Source organism: Astatotilapia calliptera, chromosome 1 (assembly GCF_964374335.1).
Source record: "Astatotilapia calliptera chromosome 1, fAstCal68.1, whole genome shotgun sequence".
NCBI classification, from domain to species: domain Eukaryota; kingdom Metazoa; phylum Chordata; class Actinopteri; order Cichliformes; family Cichlidae; genus Astatotilapia; species Astatotilapia calliptera.
The window spans coordinates 4,823,060-4,843,115 of NC_137422.1; the positions used below are offsets into that span (position 1 = coordinate 4,823,060).

At 43.2% G+C, this 20,056-nt stretch overlaps 1 protein-coding gene across 2 annotated transcripts; it reads right to left on the minus strand.

Moving 5' to 3' along the window:
* Nucleotides 1–22: 22 nt before the first annotated feature.
* LOC113008537 (casein kinase II subunit alpha'-like) lies at nucleotides 23–19,860 on the minus strand. Of its 2 annotated transcripts, none has more exons than XM_026146029.2 (13): nucleotides 19,603–19,860; nucleotides 12,378–12,754; nucleotides 12,181–12,292; nucleotides 7,117–7,218; nucleotides 6,945–6,995; nucleotides 6,721–6,780; nucleotides 6,053–6,136; nucleotides 3,862–3,972; nucleotides 3,676–3,777; nucleotides 3,076–3,176; nucleotides 2,820–2,968; nucleotides 1,697–1,784; nucleotides 23–468 (listed from the first exon to the last, which is right to left on the minus strand). In XM_026146029.2, exons 2-12 carry the CDS (start codon nucleotides 12,482–12,484, stop codon nucleotides 1,711–1,713), a joined length of 1,053 nt encoding a protein of 350 aa, XP_026001814.1. In that variant the 5' UTR covers nucleotides 12,485–12,754; nucleotides 19,603–19,860; the 3' UTR covers nucleotides 23–468; nucleotides 1,697–1,710. The 2 variants fall into 2 exon arrangements, with proteins under 2 accessions (XP_026001814.1, XP_026001900.1); XM_026146115.2 differs by lacking the exon at nucleotides 19,603–19,860 and adding an exon at nucleotides 13,188–13,306.
* Nucleotides 19,861–20,056: the final 196 nt, after the last annotated feature.

The window sequence follows — 20,056 nt, forward strand, 5'->3', positions numbered from 1 at the left end:
ATAAAAGTCCAAAAGACACACCTTTAAATAAAAATGGTTTATTCTCTTTTAATATAGCTTTTGTTCTATCCATAGCAGAAAAGAGCCTCCACGCCACTCAGTGCTTAAAACCTGCAACTGGATCTGAAGTCGTCGCTGCAATAACCGACAAAGGTCTTCACAGCAATAACACCAGCTTGATACCCATCCAACAAGTCACGTTGCTCATTTTAAAAACAAGTGGAGATGTTGGCAGGTAGGAAGAGGAGGAGGAAGAGGAGGGTGAAGGGGTCAGATCTGATTCCAGATCTGATTTATTTGTGACTCAGACCAAGCAGCGCAGATTCCCAGGGTTTTGTTGGGAGGAGTTTATTCCGTGCGTGTTTGTTTGTGCTGCAAAATTGACATCTTGCTCCAGTATGGCTGTTGATGTGGAGGCAGAGGTTTCTGCCACGAAAAGGTCACAAGTTGAGGTAATAAAGATTCTTCCTGAATGGACAGAAAAACAAATACTGAAAACTCATCCTGTAATCACAGAGGTGTGAGCAAGCAGAACACAAGCAAAAGGATACCATTTGATATTCATAACAGGCCGGCTTTGTCCAAGCAGGTTCTGTTGCAGTAAATATTTCATACTGAGCCTGTCTACAAATGCTGATGCACAGCTGCTGCTTTTTATTTTAAGGAACAATAACTTTGGCTCGTGAAGGATTTTATTTTGAGTCAGGTAGTTTAAAATCACCCTAAAATTTTCCAGTAATGTTCCGCAGTCTTTCCCGGGTCACCACAGGGTGTCTGAGTAAATAAAGAAGCTCCATTTAAGACAACCAGAGTTGTCTTAAATTTGAGACAACCAGAGTTGTCTTAAATTTGAGACAACCAGAGTTGTCTTAAATGGAGTGCGTGAAGATTCCGGGTGAAGAGGAAAGATAACAGTGATGGTCAACATGAGGAGCAAGAGGTGAACAAAATCATCAGATTTCAAAACAACAGTGTAGACAGGCTGTTGGCTGCAGTTTCAGTTTACAGTGTTTGAATCTTGGTCTCAGGCCTTATGCCAGCTCACAGAGTGAACAGGCTGAGGTGCACCTTCCTCCACTGCTTCCTTTCTACTCTTCACTGCGCTCGCTGATTAAAATGTCTCTGTGGCGGGGCGGGGCCTGCGGTGCCGTGCAGAGGAGGCGGACGCACCTGCACGGTACCGCAGGCCATGCCCCGCCACAGTCTCCAAAAAGAAAAAACATTAGTTTTACATCACCCCAAAGTAGTTGTTTTGTCTTTATTGATTACTGTGCTCACTGTGGTAGGAAATAAACTAAAGGAACACAACATACATCGGCACCCCTGGTGATGCAACATGTTCTAACACTGCCCCCTGGTGACAACAAACTGCTACCACATGCAGAAAACAGCCTGAAGCACAAATGCACGACCACGTTACGTGCTGCTAGATAAAAATTCAGGTCCCTTCTGAAGAAGCTCGACTTGTGCTGTTTTTGTATCGTTTTTGGTTGATATTTAACATTCACAGAAATAATATGTAAACAGACTCAGACTAAAGCATCAGCATTTGTAGGAAAGCCCGTAGCTTCTGCGTGCTGCAGTGGCTGTAATCATTCGCACACGCATTGGCATGGCATGTAAAGTGGCACATCCAAGCTTTTGCATACCTCTACATCTCTACATATTATAAATAGAGTATTGTTGTGTGTCTTACCTGTTCTCTGGGTATCATGTTGCATTGGAGCTGCTTATTGCCTTTGATCCATCTGTGTTGGCATTTGCTTGTTCCTTCACCACAGGATCTGAGACATAAACACAAAATGTTTTCCGTGAGCTTTCTTGTCGTTTGTTTAGGCCGTCTTCAGGCAGGAGGACAGAGAGAGGGAGAGAAAGCAGACGCAGATGTGGCCAAGCACAACTTTCTGACATGACTTCTGTAAACTCTGCTGATGAGTGCACGGGCTATCACTTGTTATGGGTCACGTTAAATTTTTAAAAATGACGTCATGTTTAAAAACAGCACTTCCTCATCACAACCTGATTACCAGTGGCCAAAATACCTGGAACAACATCAATCTTTTATCCTGCCTACGGACACAGAAAGAGCAGAAGCTGAGAGACGGAAAGAGACGTGAGAGAAACCATAACTCTAAGTCACTGTAGCTTTCTGTGTTGATGGATTTTTCTAACCCAGTTATTATTCTCTTTTTTACTTTTGTCCTTGTTTTCAAATTGCACCATCTTTCTTAATGTTTTTATAATGAATTTAGATGATGTCACCCCTTATTTATCCCCCCCCCCCCCTTTTTATGTATAATTTATGACCCAGGTAAGAATGCAGATGTGTAAGGATGAAAAAGGAAACCCTGGATGTGAAAAGCTGTATTAATAATCATGCAGTGCACATGCATCTGTAATCAGTACACATAACAGACAGCTTTGATGTGGACTGAGACATTTTGCTTTTTATCTTTTAAAAAGCAAACTGAAAAGTGAATTTCTACATGCTCAAAAAAAGAATTCTCCTGATTTTAAACAATGATTCTGGAAGACGAGTAAAGTATTTTACTATAAATGTTGCTTTGTCAGCATCATAAGGAGTATCAGCTGATCGAGTGAAAATATCAGATCAGGTCCACAAGGCTGAAGATGAACTTCAGGTTACTGTGTGTTTGGCCACTGTGGTCACACATCGCTGCTTTATATTTGGTGAATGGAGTTAACTGATAAAATGGAAGAAGAGCTTGTATAATCTTGAGAGTGAAATCAGATTTGTGACTCATTATTTCAGCAGGCAGCTGTTGTTGCAGACGTGCTGCGGCTCGCGCGGTACTAACAGAAGTACGGGTGCTGCATGGCCTCGGCCGCCGTCAGCCTCTGCTGGTGGTCATAGCGCAGCAGCTTGTCCAGCAGGTCCAGAGCCTCTGGACTCACCAGGTGCTGGTTCTCTGATTGGATGAACTGCTCCCAGCGTTTCCGTGTTTGCCTGGAAACAAGTGACTATTAACATCTAATTAAGCTGCTTGGGTGTGAGCTGCTTTCAATACATTTGAATATGTTTCAGCAGTTTTACAGGAAGTCAGCGATACTCACTGCCCCAGCATGTCTTTGAAGCGAGTGTCCAGTTCTATGTGATATTTGTGCAGGTAGCCAAAGAGCTCATCGGTGCCGAGAACCTTAGCGATGCGGACCAGCTGGAAAACAAGATGCATACCACGTCAGTGCGCCCCCTAATGGCTCAAATATGTCAGTGCACTGTCACAGCAGAAGACACTGTTTATGAAAGCAGAAACAAAGACAACACAGTCAGTCAGTGGCTTTTTACATCACTGTTCATCGAGACCTGAACTCTGACCTTTTAAAAATAAAATGTTATCTGTTGGCCGTTTTATCCTAATTGAGTGAACTGTTGTTACAGTTAGTGTAGAAATGTCTTGAGTTACAGCTTTCAGAGCATGAAGTGGAGGCTGACACAACAAGCTGTCGCTCCTTTTAAAGCAGCTCCTTCGACTCACTGCTGTCTGGATTTTTCTTAGAAAACACACGGCTTATATTCAGGTCACTACTATGTATTATTATTGGCTTACAATTTATTATAGTTCAAAAGCATAAGTATAACCCACCATAGCATTTTTGTGTCTGACCTGCAGGATCACACATTTCTGAAAAACCACTTCATGTTGTCTCTCTCACCTGGTCATAGTTGTCCTGGCCATGAAAAAACGGTTCCTTCAGGAAAATCATACTGGCCAACATGCAGCCGAGACTCCACATGTCCAAACTGTAATCATACATCTGAAAGAACAACACACAACTAAAAATGAGCTCAGAGAAAACTGAGACGGGCAGGTGACCGTGTTCTGCTGAGTGGAAGCATACCTGATAGTCCACTAGCAGCTCGGGGCCTTTGAAATAGCGCGAGGCCACCCTGACGTTATATTCCTGAGCGGGATGGTAAAATTCAGCCAAACCCCAATCTATAAGACGCAGCTGTCACACACAAACAGAAATCAGAATCAGAATCAGAAAGGGTTTTATTGCCAAATGTTGAGCAGGTTTACAACATTAGGAAATTGCTGCGGTGCTTCAGTGCAAACATACTGTCATAAATTGCGCTTAAATAGACATGAAAAAATAAAAGTAAGAATAAGAATTAAAAGTGCTACGTAGAAAGATATATACATGATATATACATGAGTGCAGGTGGTGATCAGTGCCAAACATGGAATGATGCAGTGAACACAGCGTAGGGTCATGTGTTAGTGGCGGGTACAGTCATATGGTTATTGTTCATGTGTCCAACAGCAGAGGGGAAGAAACTGTTCTTATGGCGAGAGGTTCTGGTGCGAATGGACCGGAGCCTCCTGCCTGAGGGGAGCAGGTCAAACAGACTGTGTCCAGGGTGAGAAGGGTCAGCTGAGATCCGGGCTGCACGCCGCAGTGTCCTGGAGGTGTACAGGTCCTGCAGAGATGGGAGTCTGAAGCCAATCACCTTCTCAGCAGAGCGCACAACACGCTGCAGTCTCTGTTTGTCCCTGATAGTGGCTCCAGCGTACCACACGGTGATGGAGGAGGTGAGGATGGACTCGATGATTGCAGTGTAGAATTGCATCATCGTCCGTGTTGGCAGGTTGAATTTCTTCAGCTGCCTCAGGAAGTACATCCTCTGCTGGGCTTTCTTGATGACGGAGGTGATGGTGGGCTCCCACTTCAGGTCCTGGGTGATGGTGGTACCCAGGAAGCGGAATGAGTCCACAGAGGTGATGAGGGTGTCAGTCAGGATGATGGGGGGGAGTGGGGCTGTGTGCTTCCTGAAGTCCACAATAATCTCCACTGTCTTCTGGGCATTCAGCACCAGGTTGTTGTGGCTGCACCAGGACACCAGACATTCAACCTCCCTCCTGTAGGCAGACTCATCCCCGTCCGAGATGAGCCCAATAACGGTGGTGTCATCTGCAAACTTGATTAGCTTGACAGACTGGTGGGTGGAGGTGCAGCATTTGGTGTACAGGGAGAAGAGCAGAGGAGAAAGAACACAGCCCTGAGGGGAGCCGGTGCTGATGGTCCGAGAGTCCGAGACATTCTTTCCCAGCCTCACATGCTGCTTCCTGTCCGTCAGGAAGTCAGTGATCCACCGGCAGATGGGATCAGGCACATTCATCTGGGAAAGCTTGCCTCGGAGATGGTCTGGAAGGATGGTGTTGAAGGCAGAGCTGAAGTCCACAAACAGGATCCTGGCGTAGGTTCCTGGGGAGTCCAGATGCTGCAGGATGAAGTGTAGGGCCATGTTGATGGCATCATCTACAGACCTGTTGGCTCTGTATGCAAACTGCAGGGGGTCCAGGAGGGGGGCCGTGAGGGTCTTGAGATGGGAGAGAACTAGGCGCTCAAATGACTTCATGACCACAGATGTCAGAGCCACGGGTCTGTAGTCATTTAGTTCAGTGATCCTAGGTTTCTTGGGGACAGGGATTATGGTAGAGGACTTGAAGCAGGCAGGCACATGACATGCCTGCAGTGAGGAGTTGTCATGTCATGTGACAAATGACAACATTACACACAGTGTCTTGTTGAACCATTCTGAAGGTTCACATTGTGGTTTGACAAAGTTACAGCTCAAGTATTAGCCGTTCTCCCACTAGTACCTACTCGACATGGTTTTTAGGGTTTGCTATTAGGGGCCAGTATCTGGTACTTTTATAGTACCCACTTGGCCGGGGTTCCAAGCGATCAACAGACAGCATGTGTTTGACTGGTTAGTCAGTTATGTCACTCGACAGGGTATGGGAGTGTTTCCTTCACGAAAATCAAAACTGCCATTTTTTTTAAGGACTCGGAAACGATGGAAAGCCTCACAAAAATGAACCCGTCACCCAAAAACTCCACAGACTGAGCAGCAGGTGTAACATCGCCTAGACTACAAATGACGTCTTGTGGCTAGCACTCGATTGTAATGGATAATTAGTTGAGCCGAGCACGTCCTAATGGAAAAAGGGCTACAAGTGTTTGCAGACACACAACTTGCCAACATTCCAGCATACAAAACAACCCATAGAAGCGTCAGTAGCACCTTCCTCAGCTGGTGGTCAATCATCACATTGTGCGGCTTCACGTCCCTGTGCATGATCCCCATACTGTGACAAAAGTCCAGAGCCTGGAAGAACACACAGAACAGGCTTAGTGAGGTGCTTATCGTGGTGGCGTTCCATTCAAATGTACCTCCAAAAGTCACTTTTCCCCTCCAGGTCCGTCCCATTCAAATTCAAAGGTTGTGCGCATTCAACATTTTCATAGATAGCATTAATAAAAGCACTGAGGCCACTGCTTTGTCTGCTAATGCTCAGGACAGCTTATCTGAATGAATGTTTAACGACGTTCTATCATCAGTGAGTATTCCCGGAGCAGTCCATATGGACTCGTATGTTATCATGTGACGGTGCAGGCTGTTTAACACTTACAAACTTTGCTTTCATTTTTATTAAACTAAAGTGTTTAGCAGTCGTTTTATAACTTTACTTAAAACGTCCTGAATAAACTGTCCCAAGGATGCTTTCATATTTGACTCGTGCTGTGTCATTAGATATAATCCTGGCTCTGCTGCTGGGCCCTTGTGGCGACAGATTCACACTCTGAATTAGGAAGTCCCTCAGTGACCGCAGCACATTTGAAGAGTGGTACTCTGCAGTTCCACTTTGAAAAGTGAGGATCAGTTTACATGTGAAAACAAAGTAATATTACCTTTAGAAGCTCATACATGTAGTAACGGATATCGTAGTCTGTCAGCTTCTGGTAAAGCTCCTGTGGACCGCACGAGAGACATCAATGTATAAAAAGTGTTCTGATGTGAGCAGCTGGCCTCTACACATGTGGAGCAATAACTGGAGGGTTATTCATGTTATTAATAATGGACATCAACGTGTTTGCATGGATGGTAACCCTGCTGGTAGTCCAAACTTGAGTACCTTAAAATCTGTGTTATTGATGTACTCAAAGACTAGCGCTGGTGTTCTGGACTGCAAAGAGAGGACAACACATGGCTTCACTGAGGAGAACAGCAGGTATCACTGAGTTACAAGCATGACTGGATTACATGGCTCACACGCACGCATGCAGCTGCCGGTTTTCACAACTCACCACCGGGTCTTTGACCGTGTCCACCAGGCGGATGATGTTGGTTCCTCCTCGCAAGTTTTCAAGAATTTTGATTTCCCGTTTGATCTTCTTCTTCTTGACAGGCTGAGTAGAGATGGACACTCATAGTCAGCACAATGGAAATAAGTGAAAATGAAAATAGGGCGCTGCTGAGAGAATCCATCTTTGGGCATCCAAACACACACACACACACACACACACACACACACACACACACACACACACACACACACACACACACACACACACACACACACACACACACACACAGTATTTCCAACATTATGCTGCTCATTTAAAATGTTTAAATGTTCTGTGGATGACAGAAATAGTTACAATAAAGCTGCTACAATAACCATAAAGTGATACCACATAAACACTGAACTTACCTTCATTTGCATCATGTGTTAATAAAAGCTTGTCACGGCACAAAAATATCTACTTATTAAATATTCCTGCTGATTTTTTCTAGATCATCAACAGCTTCTTTATGTTCTTTAGCTTCTTTACCTTTATATTCTACTTAAGGGTTTCTGTAGCATTAACTGCATAGTTATTTGGTAGGGGTGCAACAATACTCAATTCAATTCAATTCAATTCAATTTTATTTATATAGCGCCAAATCACAACAAAAGTCGCCTCAAGGCGCTTCATACTCGTATCGATATTGAACCGTTCGATACAGTGCTTTCGGTTCGGTACGCATATGTATCGAACAATACAAAATTTTTAATTTATTTGATCAACTTTTCTTCTGACGATGCTGTGTTGAGAGCTCAGTGGATCTGCATTCGACTACTCTGCCTAGGCTGCACTGTCGAGTGCAGATCCACTGAGCGCAGCGTAAGCTAGCAAGACAGAAGCTAAGCTCGTTGCAACATGGCAAATTGAACCTCCCCCACCCTCATTCAGATCTGGCGTTTGGAACTATTTTGGTTTTCATGTGACGTATGACCCTGAAGGTAAGCGCGTCATGGACTAAAGTAAAACAGTATGTCGGATGTGCCATGCAATGCTCAATTACATGGGTGGGAACTAGTGCTTTAGCGCAGTTAGCTCGTTAACGTGTTGACGCCGTCGAGCCCCACGCACGGGGCGATCCGCGGTAGCTCGTTAACGGAGATTTGCCGTGTTGTGGCGTTAACGTCATTTAAGATTAACGCTGACAGCACTAGTGGGAACACAACAAATATGACTGCACATTTATGTCGACATCATCCTAGTGCAAAGACAAGTGGAAGCAGACAAAAACAACAAGCATGCTACTAACTTTAGCCGAGTCATTAGACAGCCGTTAGCACATGATTCTGCTTATGGGGACCTGATATGTTTAATATGCTGCTGAGAATATAGCCCAGAAGAAGCGGATAGTATAGCTTTTATTTTTGAAAGAGCCATTTCTCTGTAATAAACTCTCTTTTCCAAAGATGAGTGATTTCTCGATCAGATAGATTTATTATTTTATTACTTTGTTGTTTCAGCAACATTAAATTTAAGAACTGTACATTTGAGTTAAAATATATATTTATAATTTTAATAAATGACAAATTAAAAAAGCATGAACATTTTTTGTATTGAAAGTATCAAACCGAACCGAACCGTGAATTTTGTGTATCGTTGCACCCCTATTATTTGGTAAAGTGTTGGGTATCTCATTCACTTGGCTGTTGATGCCACAGCCTTTTTTTTTTGTTAACTCCTGTCCTGTCTGGCAGCTTATGCAACCAGAGTTATGATCTGAATGCACTGTTGAGCCAAACAACTTGTTATTCCAAGATCAGCTCTATAAATTCTCTATAGGCTCCTCTGGTATACAGTTTGATAATGTATAAGACAGGATGGGTAGTAGAAAGGGAAAAAAAATGGGGTGGGGTGTAATAAAACGACAGGGTACAAACAGAAATGCACAATACATCGCCAGTTAGTGCACCTTAAAACAAAAACAATAATACATAGAGCTGGGCGATAGAACGATAACGATATGTATCGCGATATAACTTTTACTCGATAGAGAAATTAAGCTATCGCGATAGACCTCGCCGCTCTTGTCCTCTTAAAAAAAAAAAAAAAAAAAAAAAAAGGTCAGCCAATCCAAATTAAGTAGCGCAGAGCCGAACCAATCACAGCCGCAGCGTCACGTCGCGTCACTTGTTACGTACAGCACAAGTGCCAAGCCGCACGTGTGTTTGTTTGGGAAGCAGCCAGCGGGTAATGGAGCCAGCGCATAATGGAGGAAATGAGTGTGCCGACTAGAAAAATCAACCGAGCGTGACCGAAGAGAAAACAGATGATGGTTCCAATGCCGGAGAGATTGTCGAACGGAAGAGCCATAGAAGTTCCGTAGTTTGAAGGTATTTCGGCTATTTCAAGTCTGACAAAAAACAGAGTAGCGTGCACTGTAAATTGTGCCGAAAGCAAGTCTGGAAATACAATAAACTGGTGCATGCGTCACACTGTGCGCCACGTTATTGTTTCGGTGAAATGAATTTCTACAATACTGTTAATTCTACTCTCTGCAGTGTTTAAATGCTTACATATACACACAGTTACTGTCCCTCCACACATACGACTCGGTTCTGCTTCTATGCCGCAGCTTTGTTTACTTTTTCCCACCGAGGCTTCTAGACTTCTGATTGGCCAACATTTCTGCACGGTTAGGAATCTAGCGCCACCTGCTGCTTTGGCATGTTCATAGCAGCGTTTTCCTTCATTTCTCCCTTTATGTGCGGACAGGATTATTTTTTAAAACGAAAACGGAAAATCTCCGTTTTCAAAGATACCCGTGTACGTGTGGACGTAGCCTCAGTCTCTGACTGGAAGCGCTAATTCGTCATTCGGCTTTTGTCAGACTAAAGTAACTGTTAAAACTGTTTGAAAAGCTAAGCTATACAACAAGGAGAGATTGAGAATTTCCTTTTAGTTCTCAGTTTATTTGATATTGACAAAAGTTAGTCAGTTTTGTCTGTTCTTCTGTAAAACAAACTAAGATTTATTTTTAGAATTAATACTTTGTTTCTAAGTGGAATTGACAATTTAGTCTGTTTCATTTGTTCTATTTTGAAACTTAAACGCTTTAGCGGCTGCCTTTTGTGTAGTTTGCAATATTTGCCTTTATTTATCTGAAAAAGTCTCATGTTCCTTAAGTACATCTACCCTGTTGAACTTATTATGGGAAATAAATATTTAAAAACAAGCTGCTGATTATTTCACATTTTACTTGTGAGCAACGGCACATTTAAATCTTACAAATATAGTTATTTGGCTTATATCGTGATAGATATCGTTATCGCCTGAAATGAAAAAAACATATCGTGATATGAAAAAATCTCATATCGCCCAGCTCTAATAATACAGCACCTGGAACAAAATCTTGAAAATGCACAGGTAAATGGTAAATGGCCTATATTTGTATAGCGCTTTACTAGTCCCTAAGGACCCCAAAGCGCTTTACACAACCAGTCATCCACACATTCACACACTGGTGATGGCAGCTACATTGTAGCCACAGCCACCCTGGGGCGCACTGACAGAGGCGAGGCTGCCGGACCCTGGCGCCACCGGCCCCTCTGACCACCACCAGTAGGCAACGAGTGAAGTGTCTTGCCCAAGGACACAACGACCGAGACTGTCCAAGCCGGGGCTCAAACCGGCAACCTTCCGATTACAAGGCGAACTCCCAACTCTTGAGCCACAATCGCCCCGGTACATAAGAGCGTGAAAGTTTGTGAGTGTGTATGTGTCACAAAATACACTTGAAAAGAGGGTGAGAAGCAATACTACCCCCCAGCAGGGGTGGGAGTCCAGGACCAGGGGCGATGGGCAGCCAATCCCACTAGAGGCCTGCCACCCCGGTGTGAGCTGAGTTCAGGATCCCAAAGCAACAGCAACGTCCAGTGGGGAGTGGTAGGGGAGGTGAACCCCTTCCTCCAATACCAGGCTCAGCAAATCCACCCATATGACTGCTCTACCCACTGTGACACTGTATGAACAATGTGCCGTATGAGGGAGTGCTGGGATATGTAAGACCAGGAGGACAAGAGCACTAGACCAGAAGGAGAGAAGCAGCAAACAAGTGGCTCAGTGTGCACCCCATTTCCCACGCCCCACCACAGGGGTGTGCAGATGAGCCCAAAGAGACCACTCAATTACAACAGACACACAGCAAAAGGGACATGGCACACTCATCTGGGTCTTGGACGAGCTGCACCCAGCAACGGTTGCCCCCATAACCTGGACACCCTACCCCATCCAATGGGCTTGCAGTTACACACGACCGCCATGGTGCAGACCAGACATCCCAACGTGCGCTAACACACACTACACTGCAAGGCAGTCAACGGGGTGCAGACCAACCCTGTGCAAGAAGGTACCCAGCCGGACACCAGGCAACCCCGGGCACCTGGGCAGCCATCCAGCCTGGGATCAGGACCCACCACCACAAGGACCCCAGGCCCCACACCCTAAGATTGCTAGGCAGCACCCACCCCAGTCCCCACCGCTACCAACTGAGGCAGAGACCCAGACACCCCAAAACAGCAACTGCAGCTCCCAGGGAGATGCCAGATCCCAGTAGTCCCAGAGACCACCTTCATCCTGCTGCAAGTCATACAGGGAAACAGGACTACAACCGACCATCCCCACTAAGTAATGGAACTGATCAGTGGGAACCAGAGAGAAACACATTCATCCAGCTGGTTTTCTGAGGGGGAGGCATTCTCTCCAGACTGATGGGATCCAGAAGTAAATTGATGCCACAGGCTGTTCATAAACCATTTGACCAATAGATGATGCCAGAGTACAATGTAAGGTTTGACAGGATTAAAGAAAGTAATCTGACAAAGAAAAGTCAGCAAGTGCCAAGAAAAGATTTAACAGAAGACATTTTAAAAATGTTTGTGGATTTGATGAGGTTTTCAGAAATGGATAACTGCCAAAGCGAGAAGACTCATGTTACCACAATACAAATTAGAGATTGTAGGTATAAAAGGTAAAAAACAGACACACACACACACGCAGCCCTAGCAAAAAAGTCAGTCTAGTGCTTACCTTGAGGATTTTCACCACCACTTTCTCGTTATTGGTCACATTTATGGCCTCAAACACTTCACTGTACTTCCCTCTGCCCAGTTTACGCACCAGCTGATAGTTGTCTTGATTACTGAGAAAAGCAAAAACACTTTGGCAGTGATTAAAAATTCATTAAAAAAATCATGCTCTCACAAAGCCAACATGTATATATATACCTCCAGTTTGGCACATGAGCATCATAGTCCCAGTACTCTCTGTTCTTCTGTGTATTAACGTCGGTGTAAACCCGAGCTTTGCTGAGGGTCGGTGTGGGGCCAGGCATTGCTAGCTTTGAGGATCTGAGTCGAGGACCTTCACCTCCTTCTAAATACTTGCTGGCTCGATACTGGAAGGCAGCGCACCGACTCTCCAGAATATGCGGCTCTAAGGTCCCCGAGCCGTGCTTACCATTGGCTTTGGCTGCTCGTGGCCTCTGATGAAAGCTGTCAGGCTGGTCTGACACAGTCGCCGTGCAGACTGACAGAGCTACAATGACTGACTGAGTGAAGCCCCTGAGCAAGGTGTTCAGTAGGATGGGATGAAGAGCCGCCAGCTGCAGGAAGACAGGAGAGGAGCATAACTATGGGTCTTTCCTCAAAGTAAAGCTCAGACTCTTTGGAAATGTATGAACATTTCCATGTGGTGGCAGATAGCTGCATAACATTAAGGACACAATAATACAGGTCAACAGGTCAAAGTCATCAGAGATAAGTTTATGTGGGTTTTTCATGCCGATTTCAAATCTGTGTTTAGTTTTTTTTAAGCGCGTAGCTTCTGTGATGAAGCTAGTTACATATTGCATGATAGTTGGAATAATTAACCATAAGCGTATTGCCAGATTTAATGACAGTTCCCTGTGTTTTATGTTACAGACTGAATTAACTGTGATTGATTTCAGTTGTTACCATGCCTAGAAATTGTATCAATCATCCAGACACTTTCAGTTACGTGCAGTTCATTCACGACGTCGCCCAATTACCACAGACCTTAAGATGATGTACAAGTTGTACTTTATCCACTGGATGACCAGGATAAATCTTGGGCTCCACATGTCATCTGCAACAGTTGTTCCAATGGACTGCGTGACAGCTTAAATCTGCGAAATGCCACTTGCAATCCCGATGGTGTGGCTGGAACAGTGAGATCATCTCAGCGATTCCTATCTTTGCCGCGTGAATACAACAGGATTTTCAAAAAATTGTATATCCCAGTCTGGAATCTGCAATAAGGCCTGTTCCTCATGATGACTTACTGCCTGTTCCTGTACTGGCATATGATGGATTAGCTTCTGTAGAAGGTGACGAGGAACACGGTCAAGCTGCATCTGGTTACAATCCAGAGTCATCAGATCCTGATTACATGGCCAATGAAGATTCAGAGACTTTTACACAAACAGAGCTGAACGATCTTGTTTGTGCTCTAAACCTGTCGAAAGACAAAGCAGAACTTCTTGCTTCGAGGTTTAAGCAGAAGGATTTGCTTAAACCTTTGTGGACCTGGCCCATGTAGACCGCGAAGGCCGGGTCCTCCGAAGAATGCAGCCGACGTTTTGGGACACAGCTATAATGTTGTGCTATGTGATTGCTAGCAACATAACATTAGCACAGTGTTAGCATAACATTAGCACAGTGAAGCTGGAGGATGAACGTCAACTTTTTTTTCCACTCGATAAAAGTTAACGTGAGGGATTCTGGTGGTTAGGGACAAATGCAATCGCATAGCAGGATGCTATACACGGGCCAAACTTCAGTCAGGAGAACAACTGAGATTATTCATCCACTATAGAGATTGACAGACCACGTGACTTTCGCGCATTGCATGCTGGGAACTCAGGACCGCAAAACGTTCATTCTCTGGCTCCAATACCTTCTTGGTTTTTCTTTGCCCCCCAAAAAAGGAATGTACAAAACGAAGGAGAACAATGCCGGTCCGTACAAAGACAGACTTGATGAAAAGTCAAAGAAAATATACGAGGACAAAATCAAAGGAGTGAAAGGTTTAGACCCTTACGAGTAGAGCTGGGCGATATATCGAGTTTTTAAAAAATATCGATATATTTTTATACGAGATATAAGATGTGACAATATCCTTTATATCGATATAGTCTATGTTACGTTATAATTATACTTGTGGAGCCGCAAGTTTCCCTCTCTTTCGTCCACTTTCGTCTTTTCGCAACGTTACTCGGACTTGCCTCTCCTTCACTGAACACAACTCCCCCTCCTCCCCCATCGCTTCACCTGCAGGAAGCGACAAGATGGACACGGCAAATCTCCGTTAACGAGTTACTGGACGGCGTCAACGTGTTAGCTAGCTAACCACGCTAACGAGCTAACCACGCTAATGCCATGCAGCCCAGAGGTGCTGCACGGACTAAAATCCTTTCATTTTCTCAAAAGTTGATAGCGCGCCTTATGTATGAATTCTGGTTGTGCTTGATGGCCGCGAACCGATTTTATGTGGAACACAGCGCTCAGCAATCTGTCAAAAAATGTTTTAGTACGACTTTGGTAAGCTACGGACGGAGCTGCACCGCTTGATGGTTTGTCGGAGCATTACGGCTGAGCCTCGCGGAGTGATACATACTGTGCTTCAACGTAATATCCACCTTACTGTGTATAAGGACCATAAATGGCACCTGTTAAGAGACGTGGTTGCGAAGCAGATTTCAAACTCCAGGCTGTCAGTCACGCAGTACAAGTTGGGAACAGAGCAGCTGTGAAATCTGTCTTTGTTATTGTGCTCAGCGTCTTTTAGTTTACATTTTGACTGCACAATTGTGAGCTTTTTGTTATGCAGAAAAACAACACTGTTTTCTTTTATTTATGGAGCATTATTATTTAATAAATGCTCATAATTTATTTTTGAGTAAATTTTATGTACATCTATGCTCTATGTTAATAAAAGTGCCTGTGTGACATCTGGGACACAGCTTTGACTAAGAACTGTCTTTTTGTTCTTACTTTATGGCTTTAAAAAATATATCGAGATATATATCTTATATCGCCATCCAGCTAAAAAATATCGAGATATAAATTTTGGGTCATATCGCCCAGCCCTACTTACGAGCACACAGAGTGGACAAAAGACGTTAGCGTGCTGCCCAACTTTCACCACGCTCATATTTATAATTATATGGTTCTTGGAGTGAGTGCATACACTCATGAAGTTTAGTAACTACAGGTCACTGCAACAAGCCCAGGTACAGTTTACCGACGGATGGGTACAGGACCTTGAAATGCACCGTGTAGAATGAAAGACCATCGTACGAACAAAGGTAAGTTTACCAGTCTCACAAATCGTCTTCATAAATACACATTCGTTAACCGTTTATTAATAGGACCTTTGAGCTTAACGTTAATTAATTAGCAGTGGAAATAATTTCTGGTACGCATTACAGAAATGTAGCAGTGACAATAATATTGTATGCTGTAATCGTACTGGGCAATTAGTGATACAAAAAAAAAAAACGTTTTACCCTGTGAATAAAAATATATGTTTTTGTCAATGTAACATGGTAATAACAGAAGCGAAACGTAATATTGTGTCAGGACAATTCACTATTTATGCACAATAAACAAAGGAGCATAGCGCGACAATTTCTGTTCAGCGCCAGACTTGCTTGTAACCTATATCACCAATTATGTTATGAAAAATGACGTATTAACTACTACAAAACTCTGACCTTCGTGGAAATGCTTGGAGCAGACTAACATGTGAGCTGGAGTGTTCTGGGACGTTATATTTGGTCTTTGAATGGCTGCAACCCAGGCCATCCATTGGCTCTTTGTTACTTTGGAAACATGACTTGAACAATTTCTCTTCAACGACGTAATCCGATAACAACCGATCTCTTCCCGTGGCTGACATGCGACTTGCTATTGCAGTTAATGATACAACAGCTTCTTGCCATTTTTTGTGTTTCTTTTTATTGCTGTGTAACTGATTTCAATTTAAAGCCTGCGTGCGCTAGTACCTCTTGCCACGAGTTCCCAGAATTCTTTGCGGTTTTGTCCCTAAATGACGTCACATTTTCAATCTCTATACAAGGTTAGTTATTAATATACTGCAACAACATGGGAATAGAGCAGCTGCGAGAGAATTCAACATTAATGAATCAATGTTACGGAAGTGGAGGAAGCGCAGTTTTTGGCTTTCCCCATATTTCAAAAGTGCTTCATCTCTTTGCTGTGACTTTCGGCATAATTTGCAGATGATAATGGTTGTAGCCACTGCGATGCTTTCGATCAAAACAGGCGCAGCTTGATGACATCATCAACCTGCGCTATCGTGATAGAGCAGTATAGTCAAAATCTCTATTGTTGGCCAAATTTATATCGTTCCTATCATATATCGTTTATATCGCCCACCCCTACCACCAACCTTCCGATCAGTATATGACCTGCTCTACAGCCACCCCATCAGCGTCTATGGCTTTGGGGATCTCAGCTGGGTTCGGTGGGACCAGCTCCACTTGGGCGTAGTGCCAGAAAGTCGCTAGCTGGGGTTTGGAGTATGTAAGAGCGGCGCCGACTAATGCAGGAACTTTATTCACAACTTTCTTAACTGCCTGCGCCATGATGAGGACTTCCCAGGAGGTCACCAGAAGAAGAAAGCAAGTCTGTTTTGCAGGATGAAAGATACAAACAAACTCTCTCAACAGTTGAGTTTGAAGCTTGGGTGGTGTTCAAGTGGCTCTGCAAAAGCTTTCTGGACATCCACAAGTCTCCTGGATACAAGGAAGAAGTTCAGCATCTGCTCGATTCCTACCAGAAGCTGGGCTGTCGCATGTCATTGAAAATACACATCCTGCACTCACAATTTGAGTTCTTTCCAGAAAATGTTGTCATGGTGAGCGATGAACAGGGAGAGCGTTTTCATCAGGATATTCAGTTAATAGAGCGTCACTACCAAGGTTTCAGGAATTGTAGCATGATGGCCAACTACTGCTGGATGCTGTACCACAACAATCCAGACACAGCATGTGATTTTTCTTGTGTATACTAAGTGTTTTTGAAGAAACTGTGGTAGCTGAGCAGTTTTTATGCTTCTTCATTTCACTTTGTAAATATACTTGAATTCAGCTCCTATTTCATTCACATATTATTTGAGCTTTGCATTTACCAATTTTAGATGTCTTATGTGCACCCCTTCCCTTCTTTTTTTATAAAGTTTGATATAAAAGTAAACGAGTGGTTTCTTTTTTAAATTTTGGCAGTTTCAGTCATCCACAGAGGAAGAAAATCACCTGGACTAGATTAAAGCAGCGACTACAGCTCCACGATTATGGCCAAAATATAAACATAAGAATTTTAACATGTAAATGCTTCCACATCCATGTCACGCTACATTCCAACTAATATACAAATCGTTACTTCAAAATAAAATTCATCCTCCATCACGTGAATATCTTAAAAAAATATATGTGTATGTGACAAAAAAAAAAGTTTATCACAAAGGCTTCCAATTTTATATTCTGCTGCATTCGTGATAATTTCTTTACAGACATATAAGGTGTTTATTCACCTGTTTCAAGCAGATCTTCACAAAGCAAAGGTGAAAGATTTTCACTCCCTTCACTGTACCTGCCTGATGTGAATAAAACTTGCAGAAAAGTACTCAACAGCTTTGAGTTCCCTCTACAGTTCCCCATGTTTTGCGCAGTAACAAAACCTGCACAAGACTTTCACATATCTTTAGGCAATAAATCTTTGTTACCTGGTGTTTATTGGACACGTCTTTGGCCAAATAAAATCCGAAAGCACTGTTGACTTCACTATATCTTTGGCATTAATTTAAGAACCACATGATTATCTTTTGCTTTGCATTATATTGGTGAAGTATGCATTTTCAATATCGGTTAATCAAGTTAATTTAATGCTGGGAGGCCAAAATTGTGATTGAAATTAAAGCTGATTAACAGTGGAACCCTATTAAAGACTTATCAACGTGCTATTGAAAGTGATTTTCAGAAAAAGTCTGTACAATTCAGGTTCAATCAGGTCAGATAATTGTGTGCAGTTGCCTTTTCTCACATGTAACATATGACAGGACAGCGCAATGCAGGTGCACTGTAAAGAACTGGAAATGCCACATTTGCTTTAGGGGAAAGTGCTGCCTGAGTAAAACACGCAGGAGGAAGGACTTCACCAGACTGTGACCTGCTCTAATTTCACATGCAAGTACATTGTGTGATACATACAAATGTTCAGTGCTGCAGTGTGTGTGTGTGTGTGAGAAAAGATATTCCCGTCAGCACCTCTCAGGAGTAAGAGCAGTTTATAGTCATTTTCTAACTACTGGTCATTTTGTGCCCTTTTGTATTATCACTGTGTATCCATTTGTGGTTTTGGGGGTCATTTTTACATCTTACTTTAGTTTATTTTAATTTATTTATTTAAATCTGTAGTAGTTTTGGTTAATTTCTTTGTGGTTGTTAACATTTTGCTTCTCTTTACTAAGAACAGCAACAAGAACTGGTCTTAAGAATTTCAAGAATGAGAAACATGCCTCCCAGCTTGTCAGTCCCAGCATGCATTTCTGACAGTTGTGCATTAATAAACAATGATGTCACGCTCATAGCAATGGAACCTTTTTCTCCTTGTTATGTTTCTCCCCTGCATTCAGAGTCACAGATAATAACATAATTGTACTGATGTGAATCTGTGCAGACCTTTGTTGTCTCTGTTCATTTTTGAGTATCTGTTGCAGTGTAATCTTTTTGGGTGTTTCTTTCCTTTTCACCATGTTCGCACTTTTTGTGTTTGTGTAGCTGGCTCTCTCTGCGGTGGGCAAAGGTTTCGATTGAGTATTGGGAGAAACACAATTTAAGATGGGGAAATGAGGGTCCTGTCTGAGAAATGATTGAACATCAGACGATTTCAGGAGATTTTTGTAGATACAGATATTTTACTTACTGGGGGTACAGGTCTCCCGCGTTCCCCCTTTAAATCTACAGCTATTTGCGATTTTGCAGGTGCAGTGCTGGGGACCCTCGCATCCCTTGGGCTCATGCCCAAAAGGCCTGTTTTTAATAATCCATCTCTGCCTGTTTTGAACCAGCGCCATAAACACCTTCCCCTTAAAGACAAACCCTGTGGATTTTTCACCAACCACATTTACACTGTATAACAGAAACTGTAGCATCCAGTCCAGCTGGTCACCACTAAACTACCGTAGCATATCTGAAACATACCCCTAACGCGAACTAGCAACGTTTACCTAGCTAGCTTCCTTAGCATAAAATCTTAAAACGTCAACAATACTGGAGCAAGACAAAGACGATGGATGATGATTGTTCTGTCTTTATGCATAAGGGACACATACACGCCACAGGCTGTGTGTCAGTGTGACATTTCTGTGACGAGAAATCAATAACGGGGCTAAAGTTAGCCTGCTAACCTCGTCGTAGAAATATCCGAGCTCGGAGGAAGTCCGCCCAACATCAGAGTTAGCTCGCGGGCTCCGGTTATACGTCGCTCTTCGTGGACCGAAGCCGCTGCTGCACGTCTGAAGTTATTGAAATGGGTGTGATAGTCACACTGTCAATGATGTGATAGTTATTTCACTGGAGGGGTGGTGGTGATGATGGGGGTACATCTAGCCGCGGTTCGTTAGCAGAAATAGGATGATCTTCCCTTAGACAGTCAACGTCACCCGGAAGTAAAGCAAGCCTTAAACGACATAATTTAGATGTGAAAAATAAGACCCCGTTTAAACGCGTAATTATTACAAAATATTTTCCCACGTATTATTTTCCGTTAGTAACTTTTGAAAGCTGCTTAACATTTATCTGCATTTATTTATGTTTGTTTTTAGTAGCAGGATAGGCAAGTACTGCAGCACAAATCTGCTG

Coding starts and splice junctions, on each gene's coding strand:
- LOC113008537 (XM_026146029.2), bottom strand. CDS start 12,484: ATGCCTGGCCCCACACCGACCCTCAGCAAAGCTCGGGTTTACACCGAC. Junction 6,781..6,944: donor TCAATAACACAGATTTTAAG/GTACTCAAGTTT, acceptor TGCGGTCCACAG/GAGCTTTACCAGAAGCTGAC. Junction 3,973..6,052: donor TTGACCACCAGCTGAGGAAG/GTGCTACTGACG, acceptor TGTGTGTGACAG/CTGCGTCTTATAGATTGGGG.